Below are 21356 nucleotides of genomic sequence, written 5' to 3' on the forward strand. Positions count from 1 at the left end.
GACAGGATCTCAGACTCACTGTGTATCCAAGGATCAGGAAATGACCTTAACTTCTGATCCTCCTGCCTCCACCTCCTGGAATGTTGGGATTACAGGCTTCCATCCATCTTTTTATTATTATAGCCATCATAGGGTATGTGAGATGGCGTCTCATGGTGTTTGGATTTGCATTTGTCTGATAACACCACAGTATTGGACATCTTTTTATGGGCTTATGGATCATATACCTATCTTTTTTTTAAGAACAAATTTCTTTGCCTATATTAATATAGGGTTGAGCTTTTGTTGAATTATAAAAGGGTTTTTTGTTTGTTGTGTTGGTTAGTTTTGTTTTTGTTTTTGAGCCAGTGTTTACCCATGTAACCTAAGCTGGCCTGGAACACAGTCATCTTGCATTAGTCTCCCCAGTGCTGGGATTACAGATGTGCCCTGCCATACCCAGGCTCACAAGAGTTATTTATATATTTTAGGAGATAGATCTTCATTAGATATATAATTTGAAAATATTTTGTGGTGTTGTGTGTACTGTCTTTTCAGTTCCTTAATACCATCCTTTGAAGCACTTTTTTTTTTTTTTTTTTTTTGGTCTTTTTGAGACAGGGTCTCCCTGTAGCTCCAGCTGGCCTGGAACTCATTATGTAGACCAGGCTGGCCTTGAACTCACAGAGATCTACCTGCCTCTGCCTCCCAAGTGTAAAGCACCAATTTTTAAATTTTATTCATTATTTTCTTTTTTTAGAAAAATGTTATGTGTAATGTATTGCTTGTATGTAGGTAGGTGTACCCGTGTTGTATAATGCCTGCAGAGGTCAGAAGAGGGGATTGGCTCTCCTGTAACTTGAGTTACAGATGGTTGCTAACCCCCACGTGGGTGCTGGGAATCGAACCCAGGTCTTCTGCAAGAGAGTCAGTGCTCTTAACTGATGAGTCATCTCTCTAGATCAAAAGTTTTAAATTTTGATAAATCCAATTTATTTCTCATTTCTGCTTTCATTGCTATAGCTAAACACGATTGCCTAATTTGAATTCATGATTTCCTCTTATATTTTCTTCTAAGAGTTCTATAATTTGGGTTCCCACATTTAAATCGTCCATCCATTTTTAGTTAGTTTGTATTATGATGTGGGATAGGAGGCATGTAACTGTAAATCCGGCTCAGCATCTCAATAATCACGTAACTTTTAGAAGCTTCTAAAAATACTTTATTTTCGCGGGGCATGGTGCCTTTAACCCCAGCACTCAGGAGGCAGAGGCAGGCGGATCTCTGTGAGTTCAAGGCCAGCCTGGTCTACAAAGCGAGTTCCAGGCCAGCTGGGGCTACAAAACGAAAACAAAACAAACAAAAACGCACACACAAAAAAAACTTTATTTTAGGTTTGTGTGTTTTGCCTCCAAGTGCATGCACGACATGTACGCAGTGCCTGCAGAGGCCAGAAGAGGGCGTTGGATCTCCTGTAACTGGATTTACAGACAGTTCTTAGCCACCACGTGGGTGCTGGGAAGCGAACTTGGCTCCTCTGATAGAGCAGCAAGTGTTCTTAACTGCTGTGCCACTACTCCGGCTCCTTTTAGTAACTTCTTGAACTTGAGTCTCAATTTCCTCTCTTGTAAAGTGAGAACAAACGGTGCCTAAATCTTGGGATTTTAGTAAAGACAGAGAAAATGAATGTAGAGTACTTAGTACAAGGCTTGAAGCATCCAACTGCTCAATAAATGCGGTAGTTATTGTTATAATATGGACAGCGCGTTAATGCTTTCATAGTGGAGGAGCTGGAAAGATGGGCAGCATTCCTGGGAAGGTGACCGGGATAGGAGAGGAGGCTCCAGGAGTCCACCTGAGCAGGTCTGGGGTTGTTAAGAGAGTCTCTGCCCTAGGTAGACCACTACTTCCTGTTCAGTTCTAGGGGTCGGCAAATATTCGAAACCGCATGGACCATTCGGAACGGCTGAAGGGCCGCCAGAGCGCGGCGGTGTCCTAGAACCTGCATTTCTATCAAATTCTCTCCCAGTGCATCAAGCTTGCCCTGCGGCGGTAGTGACCTCTCCAGCAGCGCAGTCCACGGCCTGCCGGGGGAGCCCTGGAGCCAGCAGCGGTCAGGCGGCTGCGCAGAGCCCTCCGGACGCCGGGGGCCTCCGCCCCTCTCAGCTGACAGCTCTAGAAACGGAAGAGGCGGTGCTCAGGTGGAGCCGGTAGTCTCCTGGCCCGGCCGGCAAGCGGCTACGCGGGCCCGGGCGAGGGCGGAGAGCGGAACTTTGGGGCCCAGCACCGCGGGGCGGCCGGAAGGTACGGCGGGGACCGCGCTGTGAGCGCGGGAGGCAGGGCTTGGCGGCCGGGCCGGGCCTGCTTAGGGGGCACCCGGCTCCTCAACCAAGGACCGGCCGCCCGCCCGGCACCCAGGAGGGGCAGGGCGGTGCAGGCCTTGCTCCTTCCGAGCGCCCTGGGTTCCGCTCCCTGGCTTGCTGGTGAGTGGTACAGACGCGTCTGCATGCTGACTGGAAGGCGGCGGGAAGCTGCGGCGCGTGCAGAGTCCCAACCAGCGCTGACCCAGCTCTGGAGCCCGCCGGGAGCGGCCGGAGAGAGTGGGTCGGATTTTCCCGTGCAAAGGAAACCCGGCGGAGGAGGGGCTTCATTCGCTGCTGGAACGGCTTTCGGTTTGCCCCAACTAGTATTAAACTTGAATGATCGCTTATCTGGTGATGCCAGGGTTTATTTTTGTTCCTGGGTTACAGATGAACAGGCCAGGTGTTTTATGCCCAGAGTTATTTCAGGAAAGAGCCTAAGCTGTCATTTTTCTCATTTGTGTCATGGAGATAGAGCTAGGACTCGCTTCAAGTGGTTGTGGAACCTAGCATCAGTGCGTTGAAAGGGCTTAGCACAATGCCTGACACCGGTAAGAACTCCCCAGTTGTTACTATTCGCACTAGTGATACTGTGAAAACGGACACAGCCTCTTGCTCCTAGTAGAATGTGGCAAAGTAGTCACTGAATTCTGTGCCGCCCGACCTCCATTGAAGTGCACATTGCATTTTACTCCAATATAGGTATTATTTTTCAGCGTCCAGGGCACTGCTACATGCTGAGAACGGAACATAGAAAAAAAGACTTGGTCCTCTCACCCTTAGGGAACTAATGCAGCCTAGTAGGAGAGGAAGTGCAAGGCTGGATTTTAAAGAAAAGAGCGTCTAATGGGAAAAACTGCTATGTAATGTGGAGTAGGGACTTTGGGGGTTGATCTGGATAGAATCAGGAAGAAATGGAGGCAAGCAACATGAGTTAAGGGCCACCTGTGTCCAACCCAGTAGCTGAACTGGTGTCAAGTGCCATAGGTCATGAGGAACTGTTAAAGAGAAATGTTACTTGGAGTAAGCGTTATCAGCCCTTAGACACACAGAGTTTTCTGGATTTCTTGGAAAACTATAGAAATGTGCCTGTTTCAGCATCACATATGCTAAAACTGGAATGATACAGAGATTAGTGTGGCCTCTGCACAAAAATGACATGCAAATTCATGAAGTGTTCCATATGTAAATATATATTAAAAGCCAAAAAAAAATATATTGGGGCTGGAGAGCTAGCTCAGTGGTTAGGAACACTGGCTGTTCTTGCAGAAAACCCAGGTTTGAATCCCAGCACCCACATGGCAGCTAATAGCTGTCTGTAACTGGAGTTCCAGGGGATCCAACACCCTCTTCTGCCCTCTGCAAATACTGCACCACACGGGTACACTTACACACACATGCAGGTGTAACACTCATAAAATAAAAATAAAAAAAATTTTAAATATATAAATAAATTACACAAGTTTAATAAATATATTAAAATAGACATTCCATTTATATTTGGGTTGATTGTGGGTATAGGTTGTGGAACTAGGAAGGGAAGTGTGAGAGAGGAAATACAAGTTTTCAGGAAGGAAGGGGAAGGCAAATCAATACATGTGATGGGAAAGCTGAAAAAAAAAACCCCACTAGAAATGGAAGGGTACAAAGGCAGGGGGAGCCAGGCATGGTGGTGCACGCCTTTAGTCCCAGCACTTGGGAGGCAGAAGCAGGTGGATCTCTTGATTTCAAGGCCAGCGTGGTCTACGTAATGAGTTCCAGGCCAACTGGGGCTCCAGGGAGATGCTGCCTCAAAACGACCCCTCCCCCCAAAAAGTACAAAGGCAGGGGGAGGGGAAAAGAGGGGCAGAGGAAGACCAAAACACACAGTATGGATAAAAACGTTGTAATGAAACCTATTTATATTCTAATTTTTACAAAAGATATGGAAAAAAATCCCAAAGTATAGAGGCCTGACTTAATCGTTCTCGAACGTTGTCTGGGTATTGGGATTTTAAAAAGCAGCTCCTCATATAGATTTTGATGTTGTAGACAAGATAGAGGCTGCTAACCTAAATCTACAAAACCAATAAATACATCTCTCATGATCTGTATTTTACAAAGGAACAAAAGGTTTAATCCCATCCTTACCGTGTGCTACTACTACCTGGTAAAGTTGCTGATTAAGTAAGGACCTAGCACCATACACAGCAGTGCTCAATAGATGTAAACTAATTGTAAGTATTAGTTTAGTATTAGCTTATTTGGGAATCACATCTGAGAATATAGTTTAAAATCCAACAGCCTCTTCTGACCTCTGTGGGCATTGCACGACTCAGGTACACTTACCTACATGCAAGCAATACACGCATATACATAAAATAAAAATAATAATTTTTTTAAGTTTAAAAAAATTAATGGTTTCATATATTACTTTTACATATAATTTCAAGGTGTTCTTCACTTTCCGTGACACATCTGTGACCACACTTTCACACACTCAAAATGAACCCCAGTTTAGAGGTTTGGCTCTACCACTCAGCTAGCTACAGCCCTAGTCCTAGAAGTCTGGCTTTAAACATTTAGAATAAATCTTACAAATATATGTGTGTGTGTGTGTGTGTGTGTGTGTATCATATATGTATATGCATGCCCTTGTTTTAAAATGTCTGGTGAGGTGGTTCAGGAGTTAAGCTCTTGCAGAGGACCCAAATTCAGTTCCCAGCACGCACATTGTGTGGCTCACAACTACCTGTAACTCCAGTTCCAAGGGATCCTTGACCCTCTTTTGGCATCCAAGGGCACCTCACAAATTTAGGGAGATGGCAGCAGCAGTCACACATGCTTTTAATCCCAGTACTCCAGCACTCAGGCAGAGGCAGGTAAATTTCAGTGAGATCAACGCTAGACTGGTCTACATAGGGAGTTCCAGAAAGACCCTGTGACTACAGAAAGACCCTGTCTCAAAAAAAAAAAGTTTGCTATCCTAGTCTCAAAGTTAACTGTGTCACTGGCAAGGTTAATCAGATGAGAAAACTGGAGAGGGGTAGGAAGTGAAAGAAGAAGCAGAAGAGGAAAGGAGAAAGCAAAAACAAATTCAAGATGATCTTTGTTGTTGGGTGTGGTTTCCTGTCCTCTTGATTAACCTCAGTTCCCGGGCTGAGGACAGTCTGATAAGGCCTGACATTACTGGAGAACATACAGTTGCCCTATAACCATGTGACTCAGTCTATCCTAGGAGAGTAATATTGTCTGTGAATTAGAGTTGGTATTATGTGCTTGACTTAAGTGGCGATAATAAGATAGAATTTTGCCAGTTTTGCCAGTTATGGTGGGGCACATCTTTACTCTCAGCACTCAGGAGGCAGAGAGATAGGTGGATCTCTGTGAGTTCAGGGCTACATAGTGAGAAACCCTGTCTCAAAAACAAACAAACAAACCCAAAACAAACCCCTAAAATAAAAAAGGTTTTGAAGATTTTGAAAAGAATGGGGAATTTGAATGTGGAGAAGGTCCTCACACAATCTTTCCTATTTCTTTTTTGCAGATGTCAAAATTCCCATAGTCTATCTAATATGAGTCCTACATCTTGGTCTCTTATCCAGCTTCAGTCTCAGCTCCACTGGCTAGAAAGTAAATGGGATTTGCAGAAATTCCAGGCCGAACTGAAATACAGACTGCAGTGTTAAGACCCTTTTCTTCTGGTTGTCATTAGCAGGTATTGACTGACACAAAATGGAGCATGTCGTTGTGCCTCAGATAGGGATGAGCGTAAGGAGAGCAAAGCTGCTGAGGAGAAATAATACTTTTTGAAGATAGAATCATTTACAGGTATGGGGGGATGTAGAAAAAGTGAAAAAGGGCAAGAAAGGAAATGGAATAATTTAAATGGATGTCCTGTAGTGTACCTTTTGTGATGTGTAAAGGTAATGAGCTCACTTTTCTTTCGTTTTTTTGAGACAGGATCTTGTCGATCAAAAGCACAACCCTCATCTCAAAGGAGATAAGAGATAGTTTGTTCTGGAGCCAGTTATGAGTGACTATGGCCCGGGAACACAGATTCAGGTTACCCCAAATTCCATATTCCATCATGAAAGCAGTTTCATGAAATTTTTATAGTAACAGAAGAAAGAAAAGTCATAAATCAAGACGCTTTTCAAATACATTGGTGGAAACATTAAGTAGGCAGATACAGCAAAAGAGAAACCTTAGCTATAGGCCTCAGATGCTATCTGATGGCATTCTTAGCCTTTTGGTTGGTTGGAGCTAGGACTTGGTTAATACATTCCTGAAGGTTTTTTAATCTGTTAATCACAAAATGTTAAGTCAGAAACAGGTGGCCAAGGATTGGCTATTCAGGGGACTACATGTGGTCCAAGATAAACTGTAAGCAGGCTCTGGAATTGCAGCATTTCGAACTCTCCACAGTTGTTGAAATGCTGCTAATCAGTTGCTCAACATTGCAGGAAGCTCAGTACAAGATGCAGAATTTTTCTGGGAACTTTTGTTCACAGTCGCATATAGCCAGGGTGGCCTCTAGCTTGCTGTGTAGTGAAGATGACCTTAACTCTGTCCTCCTCCTTCGCCTCTCAAGCATTACATACCCTAACCTTTCAAATTTGTACATCTCAATTTTTAAAAATGTAGCTGTGAGGGAGCAACTGTAAAGTTTTTCTGTTTTTGTTTTTATTATGCTTTTCCCCCCTGAATTAGTCACAGTAGCTACTGATAAAGGTAGCAGTTAGAAGCATCACAACCACCCTTTGTAAAAAGACTTAGCATTGGGAAAGCCAAACAAATGGCAGGTATGGCTGCTATTTTAATTTAGAGAAGTGTGTATTGATTAGTCCCTTGGAATTTATTAGGAACTTCCCTTTTATGTACCATGAAACTTCCCACAATTCTGTGCATTTTCTTTTAACTGATTTGAATGATTATTTTTAATTTCTCAGAAAATTCAATGTCGTCAGAAGATCAAGAAGCTCAGGACGATGAACTACTGGCCCTGGCGAGTATTTATGATGCAGATGAGTTTAGAAAAGCAGAGTCTGTCCAAGGTGGAGAAACCAGGATTTTTTTGGATTTGCCACAGAATTTCAAGATATTTGTGAGCGGTTAGTTAATAATAATAATCTCTTAACACAGACTTTTCTAAATAAAAATTGTTCTCAATTTCTTGTTATACTCTAGTTGTCATTTGTATTTATAAGCATAAGTGATTATGAATAAATAATGTTATCACAGATTAAATGTATATTTTTGGGAGGTAAACCATTTTCATTTTGATCCTCCTTTTTGACCCCTGAATTGGTATATTATCCCGAGTATTTCATGAATCCTAGTCTTCTGATTAATAGTTTATCAGCACAAGTCATTAGTGATTAAAAAGGGATAACCAAAGAAACAGTACATAGTTCTGAACTTGGGAAGCTTTACAGTACTGTGGTGGTTAATTCTGCTTGGTTTCTAGATTCAGTTACTGGACAGATGTTACAAAGTGTTACTCTGCCACCTTTTGAGGCAGAAAAACAAAACTTTTTGATACATTTGGAAAAGACCTTGGTGCACATTTTCTCAAAATGTTTCTCCTCTAACTTGTGATCATTTGAATGAAATTTTGAGAGTCTTGTGTGCCATGTCATGTCGTCAAGCCTAAGATTATTGTGTTGGCACAAACTTCCCCAACTGTAATTCAGGAGTAGTTGGCATGTGCTTAGTAAGTCATGGTGGTTTAATAGAAATAAACATCTTTTTCTCTAGATTGTGTCTTTAATCATCTACTGTAAGTCAGCAACAAAACATTGTGTATGACTGGGTCATTGGTTAGGAATTATACTGAGAAGTGTGACAAGAACAAGTTGTGTGACTTCATTATACGTTTCATGGCACTTAAATAGATTTTTCAAGGGCTTATAAACTGTTTTTTGTTTTGTTTTGTTTTTAGAAGGTGGAAATTAGGAAATTAACATTAAGGAATAGAAAATGCTTTGGGGGAGGGTTTTTATTCCCTCAACTAAAGCATTAAGGCAGAGCATTGCTCAGTAGTAATGGACACTCAAGCGTTGATCAACTGCTCTTTCTAATTTTTGTTTTTGGTTCAGGCAATTCAAATGAGTGTCTCCAGAATAGTGGCTTTGAACACACCATTTGCTTTCTGCCACCACTTGTGCTGAACTTTGAACTACCACCAGATTATCCATCTTCCTCCCCACCTTCATTCACACTTAGTGGCAAATGGCTGTCACCAACTCAGGTAGACCCAAAACTTAATTTCTCCTATCCATTTTTAGAAACTATCAAAATCATCTCTAATTGAAGACTACCTTGGTGATCTTTAATTCAGTGAATAAAGAACAAATGACTTTAATTTTGTAATTTCTTTCCCACTGGCTTTCATGAATTCTAATGTTAATGAATTGAAAATGCTTGGTGTTTTTAAAAGGGATGGCAGGTCTGGGGATGTGGCTCAGTGGTAGAGTGTTCTACCTCACATGCACAAGGCCCTGGGGAAAAAAATAGACAAGAAGAAAGAAAAGAAAAAAAAGAAATGAATGGCAGTAAATGAAGCTTAAACATTAAGAATCGCAATAGCAATCATTTTTAATCGACTGTATTGTTTCCTGTCTTACTATTTTCTCATTTAATCTGCATTGTAATAGAGACTAGAAGGTCCTCGTTTTCCTTAGATATTGATACTATATTTCTTAGTTTCTTATCCATTCCTTAAATGAAGGATTTAATTGTAATGACAACTGAAAAATTGAGCTATAATAAGCAAATTTCCTTAGTAAATGTAATAAATATTTCTCCCTTTAAAAAATCTGTGTATTAATAATAGATAATTGTCAGTATCATTTAGATGTAAATGCACAGTAATAGAAATATGTGTGACTCTTGTAGATCTTACTAAGATTTGAGACCTAATACTGAAAGCCTTTTCTCTCTGGGCTCTGTATCCTTTTCTAATAACTTCAGCTCCTTTTATTAACATGTAAGAATTTTACATATTTATAGGATAGAGTGTAATGTTTCAAATGCATACAGCATGTATTGATCAAATCAGGATGATTAGCATTTCCATCTTTTTTTTTTTTTTTGTCTTTTTGAGACAGGGTCTCCCTGTAGCCCCAGCTGTCCTGGAACTATGTAGACCAGGCTGGCCTCAAACTCACAGAGATTTGCCTGCCTCTGCCTCCCGAGTGCTGGGACTAAAGGTGTGTGCCACCACGCCCGGCAGCATTTCTATCTCTGTCATTTGTGTTTGGAACCTTCAGGCACTTTTCTTCAAACTCAGTTCTTGATTAAGACATAAATATGACTTGAAGCTAGTATAACGTGTTCAGAGATATGACAGATCAATAGCTACTTTTCTGGCAGTCTTGATGAAGATTGATAAGCTGATGCATATTAAGACAAAAGCTGTCAGTTGCTGATAGCGCATTAGTTTTTCCTTTTAGTCATAAAGTTTTATTTGTTTCTTTTTGGAGATAGGGTCTTGCTGTGTAGCTTAGTCTGGATTGAACCTCATGAATTTTCCTGTCTCAGCTTCCCAAGTGCTAGATTGTAGGTGTGCATCAACCTACTTGGTTTTATCATACAGTTTTCATTTCCCCATCTTTTGCATAAGTTTACCTTTGCAAAATTGAGATTATGGTTTAAAAAGAAAATTAAATTTTAAAAGGGATAATTCATGTAGAATAGAAAAGAATATTGTAGTATCCGTGTCAGAGGCAGCAAATGTAAGACAGCTTATTATTTGCTAAGGCACATCAGGAGTGTTTGACATTTCGATCACTGACAGTTGTTATATTATTTAGATATTTATAATCCCATATTTCCATAGAGTTATTGATATTCTTTATCCATTCATGTGCATGCACACACACATGCACAAAAAAGGGACAGATTAACTTGATGTGTGAGGTACTTTCTAGCATCTTAATGCTGGCTTTGGTGAGCTGCAAGAAGAAGGATTCATTATTTTTTGTTTTATAGCTAAAGGTATAGTAGGATTCTTTTATCAAATAGATGACAATGATTGAGACAGGGTTTCCCTGTAGCCCCAGCTGTCCTGGAACTCACTATGTAGACCAGGCTGGCCTCAAACTCAGAGATCTGCCTGCTTCTGCCTCCCAAGCACTGAGATTAAAGGTGTGTGCCACCATGCCTGGCTTAGATAGATTTTCATACATATAATTGACATTTTAGTTGGTCTCATGTCTCTTGGTTCAATCTTTGTTGTTATACCCTAACTCTATACATTGTGAATTTTGTCTGTTGATCATAAAGTTGACATGGACCTGATATTAACTGAATTGAGATGGGTAGATAGAATTTGGGAAGTAGGTCTAGTTTTTTAGTATTTTTCTGTACTCCCCAGTGTGCCTCTCTCTCTTGCTCTTCCTCTCTGCCACCCCTTCACATTTACGTGCATTTTTATTGCCTCTTTTGAAATGGGCCTAGAAAAGAAAGGAGAAAAGAAAATGGCTTCTTCATAGGACGTGGTGGTTTACACAACACAAGGCTTCTCTTTGAAATATTTATTACATTGTACAGATTTTAGTAGGTAGCTCAAAAGCATAATTCATATAAACATCTTCAAGCAAATGTGAAATGATATTAGTTGTCTAATCTGATTTTTTTCAATAAATGTTAGTTCTTGTGCAGAGTTGTCAGAAGCACTACACAGAGCATGTTCTTTTTTCACATAGTATGTAAATTTTTATAAAATTTGTTTGCCATCCGGAAGGTTTATTTTGGGGTATTTACCTATAAAAGAAAAGGAGCTTACAATTCCTGAGCTCTGTTCACACTTTACATTTCTAATGGAAAATCGTCTTTTGTTTGACTTTCTAATGAAATAGACCACTTTTAAGTGGAAAAGTCAAAATAGTTTAACTTGGATGGCTTACTTTAGAAAGTAAGAGATTTCTTTGTGGCAGCCAAACTGTTGAGGGCTTGTAATGTCACTGTCAGTCTGTTCCCTCTATTGTACAGATTTGATGTAGGTCCAGATTTCTTAGTAAAAAGTATATTGTAAATCTGTTGATTGGGGATTTAGCTCAGTGGTAGAGTGCTTTCCTACCAAGCACAGAGCCCTAGATTCAGGCCCTAGACTGAAGGAGGAAAAAGTATATTGTAAACGTGAAAACAAAGACCCTGAGGTTAAATTTTGATGATGATTTCAGCTGAGTTGGCCCTTTGCTAGGACTGAATGTTAGAATTATTTTTAAAACTTGAATGGGATTTTATTTTTTCCAGATAGGGTCTCCTTGTAGCTCAGCTCGCCTGGAACTCACTATGTAGACCAAGCTAGCCATGAGCTCACAGAGCTTTACCTGCCTCTGGCTCCTAAGTGCTGGGATTAAAGTGTATGCTACCATGCTCTGTGGTATTTTTATTTTTTATTTAAAAATTTGAGGGGCTGGAGAAATGGCTCAGCAGGTAAGAGCACTGGGCTGCTCTTGCAGAGGACCCACATGGTGGGTCCCAGCACCCACATGGTGGATAACAATCATACACTCATACATATAAAATATAAATAATTTTTTTTAAGTTTGAAATTTTTATTTTATGTGTATGAATGTTCTGCCTGCATGTATATAAGTGCAACTATGTTATACAATACCCATGGAAGCCAGAAGAGGGTATCAAAGCCCCTGGAACTGGAGTTAAGGATGGTTGTTAGCCATCATGTGGGTGCTAGAAACTTAGTGCAGGTCCTCTACAAGAGCTGCCAGTGTTCCTAACCACTGAACCATCTCTCCAGACCCCTGAACATTTTTTTGAGACAGGTTCTCACAAAAGCTCAGGCTGGTGTAGTTGAGGATCACCTTGAACTTTTGATCCTCCTGCCTCTTGTTTCCTAAGTACTGACATTACAGGTATGTACTAAGATACCCAAGTTTTAATTTTTTTTTTTTACTTATTTTTTATTATTTTTATTTCATGTCTATGAGTGTATTGCCTTCATGTATGTGAGTGTATCTGTGTCGTGCAATGCTGCGGAGGTCAGAAGAGGGCTTCGGATTCCTCTGGAACTGGAGTTAAGGACAGTTCATAGCCTCCATGTGGGGGCTGGGAATCGAACCTGGGTCCTCTGCAAGAGCAGTCAGTCCTCTTAACCTCTGAGCCATCTCTCCAGCCCCTACTTCTTGTTTTTTGAGACATGGTCTTACTGTGTAGCCCTGGCTGGCCTCAAACTCAGAGATCTACCTGCCTCTGTCTCCTAAGTGCTGGGATTAAAGGTGTGTACTACCACACCTGGCCTATTTCTAATTTGATACATAGTATAAATTTTATGTTTTTATGGGCTATATAGGGTATGTGATGTTATATCTATGTATATTGGTGTACACTGTGTAATATTTAAGATTGGATAACCAAGTACTTTTTTATAATCTGGGTCGCTATATTTGTCTTCTCAAACATTTTATTATTATTATTATTATTTATTTTGTTTTTGGTCTTTTTTGAGACAGGGTCTCCCTGTAGCCCCAGCTGGCCTGGAACTCACTATGTTGACCAGGCTGGCCTTGAACTCAGAGGTCTGCCTGCCTCTGCCTCCTGAGTGCAGGGATTAAAGGTGTGTAGCCTACATTTTATTATTTTTATAGTGAAAATATTCAAAATTCTTTAGGCTTTTTTTCCTTCTAGCTTTTCAAAATATGCAATAGATTTTTTAATGTTTGTTTTAAATTTATTATTTATGTGTATGTATTTTCCTGTGTGTGTTTATGTGTACCACATGTGTGTAGGTGCCCTTAGAGGCCAGGTGTCAGATCCCCTGGAATTGGAGTTACAGGTAGTTGTGAGCCAACTAATGTGGGTACTACGAACCAAAGTCAGTCTTCTGCAAGAGCAGCAAGTGCATTTAACCACTGAGCCATCTCTCCAGTCCTGTTTGTTTTTAGGCAGGGTCTCACGTAGTCTAAGCTGCTTCAAATTCAAATGTAGCTGAGGCTGGCCTTGAACTTGTGATCATCTAGCCTCTCCCTCTGAAATATGGAGATTACAGGCCTGTGCCAACACACTAGTTTCAGCACATTATTGTTACCTAAGTCACCTTGCTGTGTAGGAGGCACATCAGAACTTCTTGTTCCTAGGTAACTAACATCTCATGTATTGATCAGTTTTTCTCCATTTTCTGCCTTCTTCCACTTAGTATATCATTACTCTCAACGTCTGTAAGATGAACTTTCCTCCATTTGCATTTTGGCTTTTTTCTTTCTTTTTTTTAAGGGAGGGTTTCATATAGCCCAGGCTAACATCAAACTCCTGATCCTTCTAGCTCTACCTCTAGGCTGGCCTTGAACTTGCAGTGATCCTTCTCCCTCTGCTTACATTGCCCTTCCATCATACCTTGCTGAGACTGCCTTTTTTACATTCTACATATGAACAAAGTCATGTACTTGTCTTTCTGTGCCTGGCTTATTTCACTTAACATAATGATTTCTAATTCCATCTATGTTGTGCATTACAGGATTCTATTGTTTTTTGTAGATGAATAGTATTCCTTTGTGTACGTGTACCATGTTTTCTTTCTTTTTTTTTTTCAGTCTTTTGAGATAAGGTCTCTCCGCTGGCCTCAAACTTGCTATGTAGACTGGGCTGGCCTCAATCTCACAGAGATCTGCCTGCCTCTGGGACTAAAGGTGTGTGCCACCACATCTGGCCTCCTGTGCTGCATTTTATCCACTCATAATGTTGATGGGCATTTAGGTTGTTTTCATTTCTTGGCAGTAATGAATGGTCCTGCAATCAACAGGGGAATGCATACTGATTGACATAACGATTTCATTTTCTTTGGATACATACCCAGTAGTGGGATTGTAGGATCATATAGTAGTTCTGTTTTTCATTTTTACCTTCCTACCAACTGAGTGCCAGGGTTCTCTTTTCTCTGCACCCTTGCTGGCACTTGTCTTTTTGATGATAGCCATTCATGCTGTGGTGAGGTGGTACCTCGTGTGGTTTGGGTTTTGTATTACCCTGATTAGTGATGCTGAGTGGGTTCTCATGCACTTTGTTTATCTTCTTTTGAGAAATGCCTATTAGGTCTATTGCCCTCCTGTGTGTGTGAGGCGGGCATGGACCCAGGGGTAGTGGTGCTGAGGCTTAAACCCAGGGCCTTGTGCAAGCTGGTAAGCAGTCCACCCGAGTAACAGCTCAGATCTAATTTCATATTTAAATATCAAATTACTTAAAACATGCCTGGTAGTACTAGCCTGTGATCCCAGCTTGTCAGGAGGCTGAGGCAGGAGAATCAAAAGTTCAATGCCTGGGCTTGATAAAATGACTCAGCAGGTAAGGGCACTTGCATGAAGCCTGATGACCTGAGTTTGATCCCTGAACCCACGTGGTATAAGAGAACTGAGTCCTGCATGTTGTCCTCTAACCCAAACATGTATGCTATGGCACGTGCACACTGACGCACATATACACACATACAAACACAAAAGTAAATGTTTAAAAAAAAAAAAAAGCCAGGAGTGTTGGCATATGCCTTTAATCCTAGCACTTAGGAAGTAGAGGCAGGCAGACCTCTGAGGCCAGCTTGTTCTACATAGTTCCAGGCTAGCTGGGGCGAAAGAAAAACCCTATTTCAAAACACAAAAAGCACCAACAGCAAAAAAAAGTTCAAGGCCTCCCTGGGCTATAGAGCAACTTCAAGGCTAACCTGGGCAAACCTAGCAGCAAGGACCTGTCTCAAAAAGTAAGAAGAGTGCTGGGAAATCGAGCTCAGTTATAGAGCATTTGCCTAGCACATGCACATGCAAAGGTCCAATCCCCAGTACTGCCAGAAAGAAAGAAAAGGTCAGATTATTTTGGCATTTTTGCTCCTTTTTGAAATTGGGTATGCTAGACATTCACCCCTTGTTGAGAATACATACCACAAGCATTTTCTCCCATTTAGTGGGTTGGCCTGCATGCTGTTAGTTATTTCTTTGGTGCTACAGAAGCTTTTTAACTTGATAAGAATCTTTAATTTGTTTTGAGTTGATTTTTATAACTGGTGGGGTTGGGAAGTGCATTTAGTTTTATTCTTTTGTGTGTAAATTTCCATTTTTTTCAGCACCATATATTGAAAACACTGTCTTTTCTTGAACTTAAAAAAAATTTATTTATAGGCTGAGCTTGGTGGTATACACCTTTAGTCCCAGCACTTGGGAGGCAAAGGCAGGCGGATCTTCATGAGTTTGAGGCCAGCCTGGTCTACATAGAGAGTTCTAGGCCAGCTGGGGTTACAGGGAGACCCTGTCTCAAAAAGACAAAAAAAAATTTATGTGTATGAGTGTATTGTCCACATGTATGTAAATGCACCCATGTCATGCAGTACCCACAAAGGTCAGAAGAAGGAGTTGTATCCCCTGGAACTGGAGTTACGGACAGTTGTTACCTGCCATGTGGGTGCTAGAATTTGAACCCTGGTCTGCAAGTGCAGCTAGTGGTCTTAACCACTGAGCCATCTCTCCAGTCCTTCTTAGACTTTTTTTTTGTTTATTATTTTTTGTGGGCTTGGTAAACACTTTATCATTGCACTACAGCCCCAGCCCAGAATACTTTTATTTTCATTTTTCTTTTTGTTTCAGCCCTTTTTAAATTCTTAATCTAGGTACTAGAGTATTTAAAATTCCATATGTGCCTCATATGATATTTCTATTGCACAGATTTGTTACAGGAAATATAATTAATCCAAAGAGGAAGGGGAAGAGGGTGTAGAAGAGAAAACAGTTATCAAATCTTACTACCAAGAAACAACTGTCATGAAATTCTTGCAGTGTCTCTACACTGTTCTTTTTCTAATCACTGTTCTAGCATACTTACAAGGAAGGTCTCCTGAAGGAAAAATGGTTCATTTAGAATGATTTCTTTCTCACACATGAGACACAGAACAATACTAAAACAAAGCCCTCCGTCTCAGTAGCTAAGTACTCACCCAGTTCTGAGTCTTACAGAGTTTTGCTATTTCTGTTGTCTTTATGTTCCTTCTAGATTCTGATTTTGTCTTTTACTCTGACTCTTGTTGCTGAACAGTTTAAGAAATGCTTCAGTGAGAATGTTGATACTGTTTTTGTCATACAATTTATTTTGTCTTTTTTTTTTTTTTTAGAGCTGAGGACCGAACCCAGGGCCTTGCGCTTGTTAGGCAAGCACTCTACCACTGAGCTAAATCCCCAACCCCTTGTCATACAATTTATTATAGTAAAAAAAGGTTAGGAAGTATAAGGAAACATAAGTTTTAAAGATCTCTGAGAAGATTGGAAGTTGGTAGGTCATCATCTTTCCAAACTTACAGCATCCTCATGTGCTTTCTTCTAGCTCTCTGCTCTCTGCAAGCACCTAGACAACCTATGGGAAGAGCACCGAGGCAGCGTGGTACTGTTTGCCTGGATGCAGTTTCTAAAGGAAGAGACCCTAGCATACTTGAATATTGTCTCTCCTTTTGAGCTCAAGATGGGGTCTCAGAAAAAAGTACAGAGAAGGACAGCTCAAGCCTCTTCTAACACAGAGATAGATTTTGGAGGAGCTGCTGGATCTGATGTAGACCAAGAGGAAACTGTGGATGAGAGAGCGGTGCAGGATGTAGAGTCATTGTCAAGTCTGATCCAGGAAATCTTGGACTTTGATCAAGCTCAGCAGATGAAATGTTTTAATAGTAAATTGTTCCTGTGCAATATCTGTTTCTGCGAGAAACTGGGTAGTGAATGCATGTACTTCTTGGAGTGCAGACATGTGTACTGCAAAGCCTGTCTGAAGGACTACTTTGAAATCCAGATCAAAGATGGCCAAGTTAAATGCCTCAATTGCCCAGAACCAAAGTGCCCTTCAGTGGCTACTCCTGGTCAGGTAACTTTACTCTGTAGACAGTGGCCTACTAATTCTCTTTCACAAAGAGAGACATCTTGGAAACTTTCTTTTTTTGTTTTTTGAGACAGGGTCTTCCAACCTAGCCCAGACTGAACTCAAATTCATGATTCTACTGCCTCCACTCCTCAAGTGCTGGGATTATAGGTGTACGCCACCACATCTGCAATGGGAATTTTAATTAATTTATTTATTTTGCAAGCCCTGTCGTACTAAGTCATATCCCTAGGCCTTAGGAGCTGCCTTGGTAGGACTCCTGGGATGGACTAAAGCTTTGAAGCTAGTCCATAAGTTGTTTCACTGTCAGGCCAACAAGATGGCTCAGCAGGTAAAGCCTAATGACCTGAGTTTGATCTCTGGGACCCACATGGTAGAAGGAGAGAACTGACTCCTGAAAGTTGTCCTCTGACTTCCACACACTTATAGTGGCATGCCTGCTCCCATATGCATACACATTTAAAATAATAAATGTAATTAAAATTTTCTATGTCTATGAGTGTTTTGCCTGCTTGTATCTAAGTACATTTCTACATGCAATGCCCACAGAACCAAAAGAGGCATCAGGTCCCCTGAAAATGGGAGTTAATGGGTGGTTGTTAGCTGCCATGTGGGTGCTGAGAACCAAATCTGGGTCCTTTGCAAGAGCAGCTCTTAACTATTGAGCCATCTTTCCAACCCTAAAATGTAATTTTAAAAACATGTTAAAAAAAAAGTTGAGTCACTGTATCCAGGAAGAATGCTGTAAACTAGGTGTAGGGCACACTGTAATTCCAATACTCCAGATATAAAGGCAAGAAGACTAGGAGTTCAAGGTCACTCTTGACTATAAATGTGTACTGCATGAAGTTCCATCTCAAAAAATTAAGCCAGGGCCAGCTAGATGGCTCAGTAGGTAAAGGTGCTTGCCACCAAGTCTGACATCCTGAGTTTCAATCCCTAGGATCTACATGGTAGGAGGAGAGGACCAATTCCCAAAGGTGTCCTCTGACTTATACACACGTACCTGTGCACGTGTACACCCACAAACAAATGAAAAATGTAAAAAGATAACAAAAAGAATATTGTGATCCTATTCTACCACTTAAGCAAATGTAAATGTTTCCCTTGCTGGCTTTGGAATGGGCAGCTCTAGACAAGGGGGAGTGTGAAAAAAGTAATTGTGCTGGCTGTGGTGGCATACACCTTTAATCCCAGCACTTGAGAAGTAGCGGCAGGTACAGCTCTGAGATTGAGGCCAGCTTGGTCTACATAGCAAGTTTCAGGCTAGCCAGCGCTATATAATGAAACCCTGTCTCAAAAAAAAAGTAATTGTAATTCACATGATTTACTTTGAGTATCTACTAGGATCCTGTCAACTCAGGGAATCAGTAGCCTTCCTTCATGTGAAGTTAGAATCTAAAGAAGATGTCCCATGGAGAGATTGACCGATCATTTATAGACTTCAGCATAAGCACGGGGACTACTTGTTTTTATTTTCTTTTAAAAATTAGACTCATTTTAGGACTAGAGAGGTGGCTCAGTAGTTAAGAGCACTGACTGCTCTTGCAAGGACCTGGGTTCAGTTCTCAGTACCCAAATGGCAACTAACAACTATCTGTAACTCCAGTTCCAGGGGACCCGATGTCCTGTTCTGGCTTTCATGGGCATTGTATGGCATGGGTGCACTTATATACATGCAAGCAAAATATTCATACACATAAAGAAAAATAATTTTTTTTTAAAGCTTAGCTTCATTAAAACAATTTTACAATGGACTGAATGCAGTAGACTGTTACAGTCAGTCATGGGTGGCTAAGGCAGGAGGATTGCTGAAAGTTTAAGGTCAGCCTTGCTGTCAAGGGATACCCTTTTTTTTTTAATTAATGAAAAAAATTTTTTTTTATGTATATGAGTGTTTTACCTGCATGTATATAGATGCACCTGTGTCCTGCAATGCCCACAGAGGCCAGAAGGTGTCAGATCCCCTGGAACTGGAGTTATGGATGGTTGTTAGTCACCATATGGGTGCTGGGAATCAAATCTGGATTGTCTGCAAGAGCAGCAATTGCTCTTAATTGCTGAGCCATCTTTCCTGCTCTGATCTGAGAAACCTTGTCTTAACCAGCTCCCAACCCCCAGAAGATGTAAACTGTTGCCATACCTGGTTTGATTCTGAGATGAAATAAAGGTTTTTTTTAAAAAAAAATTTATATTATTATTTTAAAATTATGTGAATGTATGTATCTGCACATAAGCCCAATGCCCAAGGAAACCAGAAGAGAGCATCAGATCCCCCTGCAGCTGGAGTTAGAGGTAATTGTGAGACACCTGACAGGGGTGCTAGGAACTGAACTTGGGTCCTCTGCAAGAGTAATACATACTTTTTAACTGCTGAGCCATTTCTTTCTGCAGTCCCAGAAATAGAGGTTTTAATTTCTATAACCATTTGGTTTACTTAGTATCCTAAGAATCTTATCAAACTTAATGGTGTTTTATATTTCCTTCCAGGTCAAAGAGCTGGTGGAAGCAGAGTTATTTGCCCGTTATGACCGTCTTCTCCTCCAGTCTACCTTGGATCTGATGGCAGACGTGGTATATTGCCCCCGTCCATGCTGCCAGCTGCCTGTGATGCAGGAGCCTGGCTGTACCATGGGCATCTGCTCCAGCTGCAATTTTGCCTTCTGTACCTTGTGCAGACTGACTTACCATGGGGTCTCTCCATGTAAAGTAACTGCAGGTATGTTGTAACTATGTGAAGCCAAACCCCCATCCATTACCCTGCTGTCCTAGTTTGTTTCTCCATTGCTGTGACAGAATACTCTGACCAGCACCAACTTGGGGAGGAAAGGGTTATTCAGCTTACATTTCCCTGGGTCACAGTTCATCAGGGAACTTAGGGCAGGAACCTGAAGGCAGGAGCTGGAGCACAGGCCATGGAGGAACGCTGCTTACTGGCTTGCTCCCCGAGCCCCTGCTCAGCTTGCTTCCTTATATAACACAGGCCCACCTGCTCAGAGGTGGCACCACCCACAGTGGGCTGGGCCCCCCTACATCACTCAACAATTAAGAAGATGCCCCACAGATATGGCCACAGACCAGTCCAGTGGAGGCAGTTCACCAATTGAGGCTCCCTCTACCCAGGTGTGTCAAGTTGACACTAACGCTATCCAGCACACCTACACTGAGAGTCCTTATACCTATGGTGTTTGTATTTCTCTCCAAGTCTGATAGAAGTAGAGTTATGTACCAGTTATGATCAGCTTTTTCTCCAGTCTACCTTGGTCCTGATGGCAGCTGTATCATACTAACACATGTTGCTAAATGCCAAATGAAATACTCATTTAGCATTTATTTTTATTTTTGTCAGTTACTATCCTGGGCTCTAGGGATATAATAGCAACTAGAAGAGACAAAATCTGCCTTCATGGAACTTCCAGTCTAGTAGGGGTGACAAGCAAATAAAATGCATAGAGCAGATGGTGGTACGTGCTAAGGAGGAAAAAGAACATAAGGCAGGATAGGGAATGTTTGCAGGGAAGAGGACTTGGGATTTTAGTTAGGAAACCTAGTGTATTAGCTTTCTGTTGATATGATAAAACACTCTGACCTAAGCTAACTTGGGGGAAGAAGGGATTTATTTCATTTTAGAAGTTACAGTCCATCATGAAGGGAAGACGGGGCAGGAGTTCAAGGCAGGAACCTGGAGGCAGAAACTATGGAGGAATGCTGCTGACTGGCTTGCTTCCCTGGTTTGTGCTCAGCCTGCTTTCTTATATAACCAAGGACCACCTGACCAGGGATGGATGGCACCAGTCACTGTGCGCTGGGCCTCCCTGCATCACTTAGTAATCAAGAAAATGCCCCACAGACATAGCCACAGGCCAATTCAATGGAGGAAATTCCTCAGTTGAGGTTCCCTCTTCCCAGGTGTGTCAAATTGAATTGAACCTCTCCAGTACACCTAGGGAGAGCTCAGTGGCAGAACAGTTTTAACTGAAGACTTGAATTGAACATAAACTTGCAGGTGGGAGGGCATTCTAGGAAAAGGAATGAAGGAAACGTCTACCATTGAACATAGAGTAATGGAGACCCCAGATAACAAATGCAGGACGTTCAAACTGCCACTCTTGTTTCCTTGGTACATGTGTCTGATAGTTGTCAAATGATTTCTCATTATGGAGCTTCCGAAG

General features: G+C 41.3%; 1 protein-coding gene and 1 non-coding gene across 5 annotated transcripts in view; both read left to right on the forward strand.

Moving 5' to 3' along the window:
* The first annotated feature begins 2164 nt into the window (after positions 1-2164).
* The window catches only part of Rnf14 (ring finger protein 14), a 30133-nt gene continuing 10941 nt past the window's right edge, over positions 2165-21356 (forward strand). Inside the window, exons 1-6 of one of the 4 annotated variants that reach the window (XM_008835519.3) lie at positions 2165-2284; positions 5867-6037; positions 7272-7433; positions 8421-8572; positions 16642-17169; positions 19675-19903. In XM_008835519.3, coding sequence (XP_008833741.1) covers positions 7280-7433; positions 8421-8572; positions 16642-17169; positions 19675-19903 — 1063 coding nt within the window. In that variant the 5' untranslated portion in view covers positions 2165-2284; positions 5867-6037; positions 7272-7279. The other 3 variants (XM_017798820.2, XM_017798819.2, XM_017798822.2) reach the window with 3 other exon arrangements.
* On the forward strand, positions 3426-3529 carry LOC115070756. The gene has a single exon (XR_003849893.1). It is a non-coding gene; the product is annotated as a U6 spliceosomal RNA (small nuclear RNA).

The sequence above is a fragment of the Nannospalax galili genome, unplaced genomic scaffold, assembly GCF_000622305.1.
Source record: "Nannospalax galili isolate Female #2095 unplaced genomic scaffold, S.galili_v1.0 scaffold1077, whole genome shotgun sequence".
Taxonomy (NCBI): Eukaryota; Metazoa; Chordata; class Mammalia; order Rodentia; family Spalacidae; genus Nannospalax; species Nannospalax galili.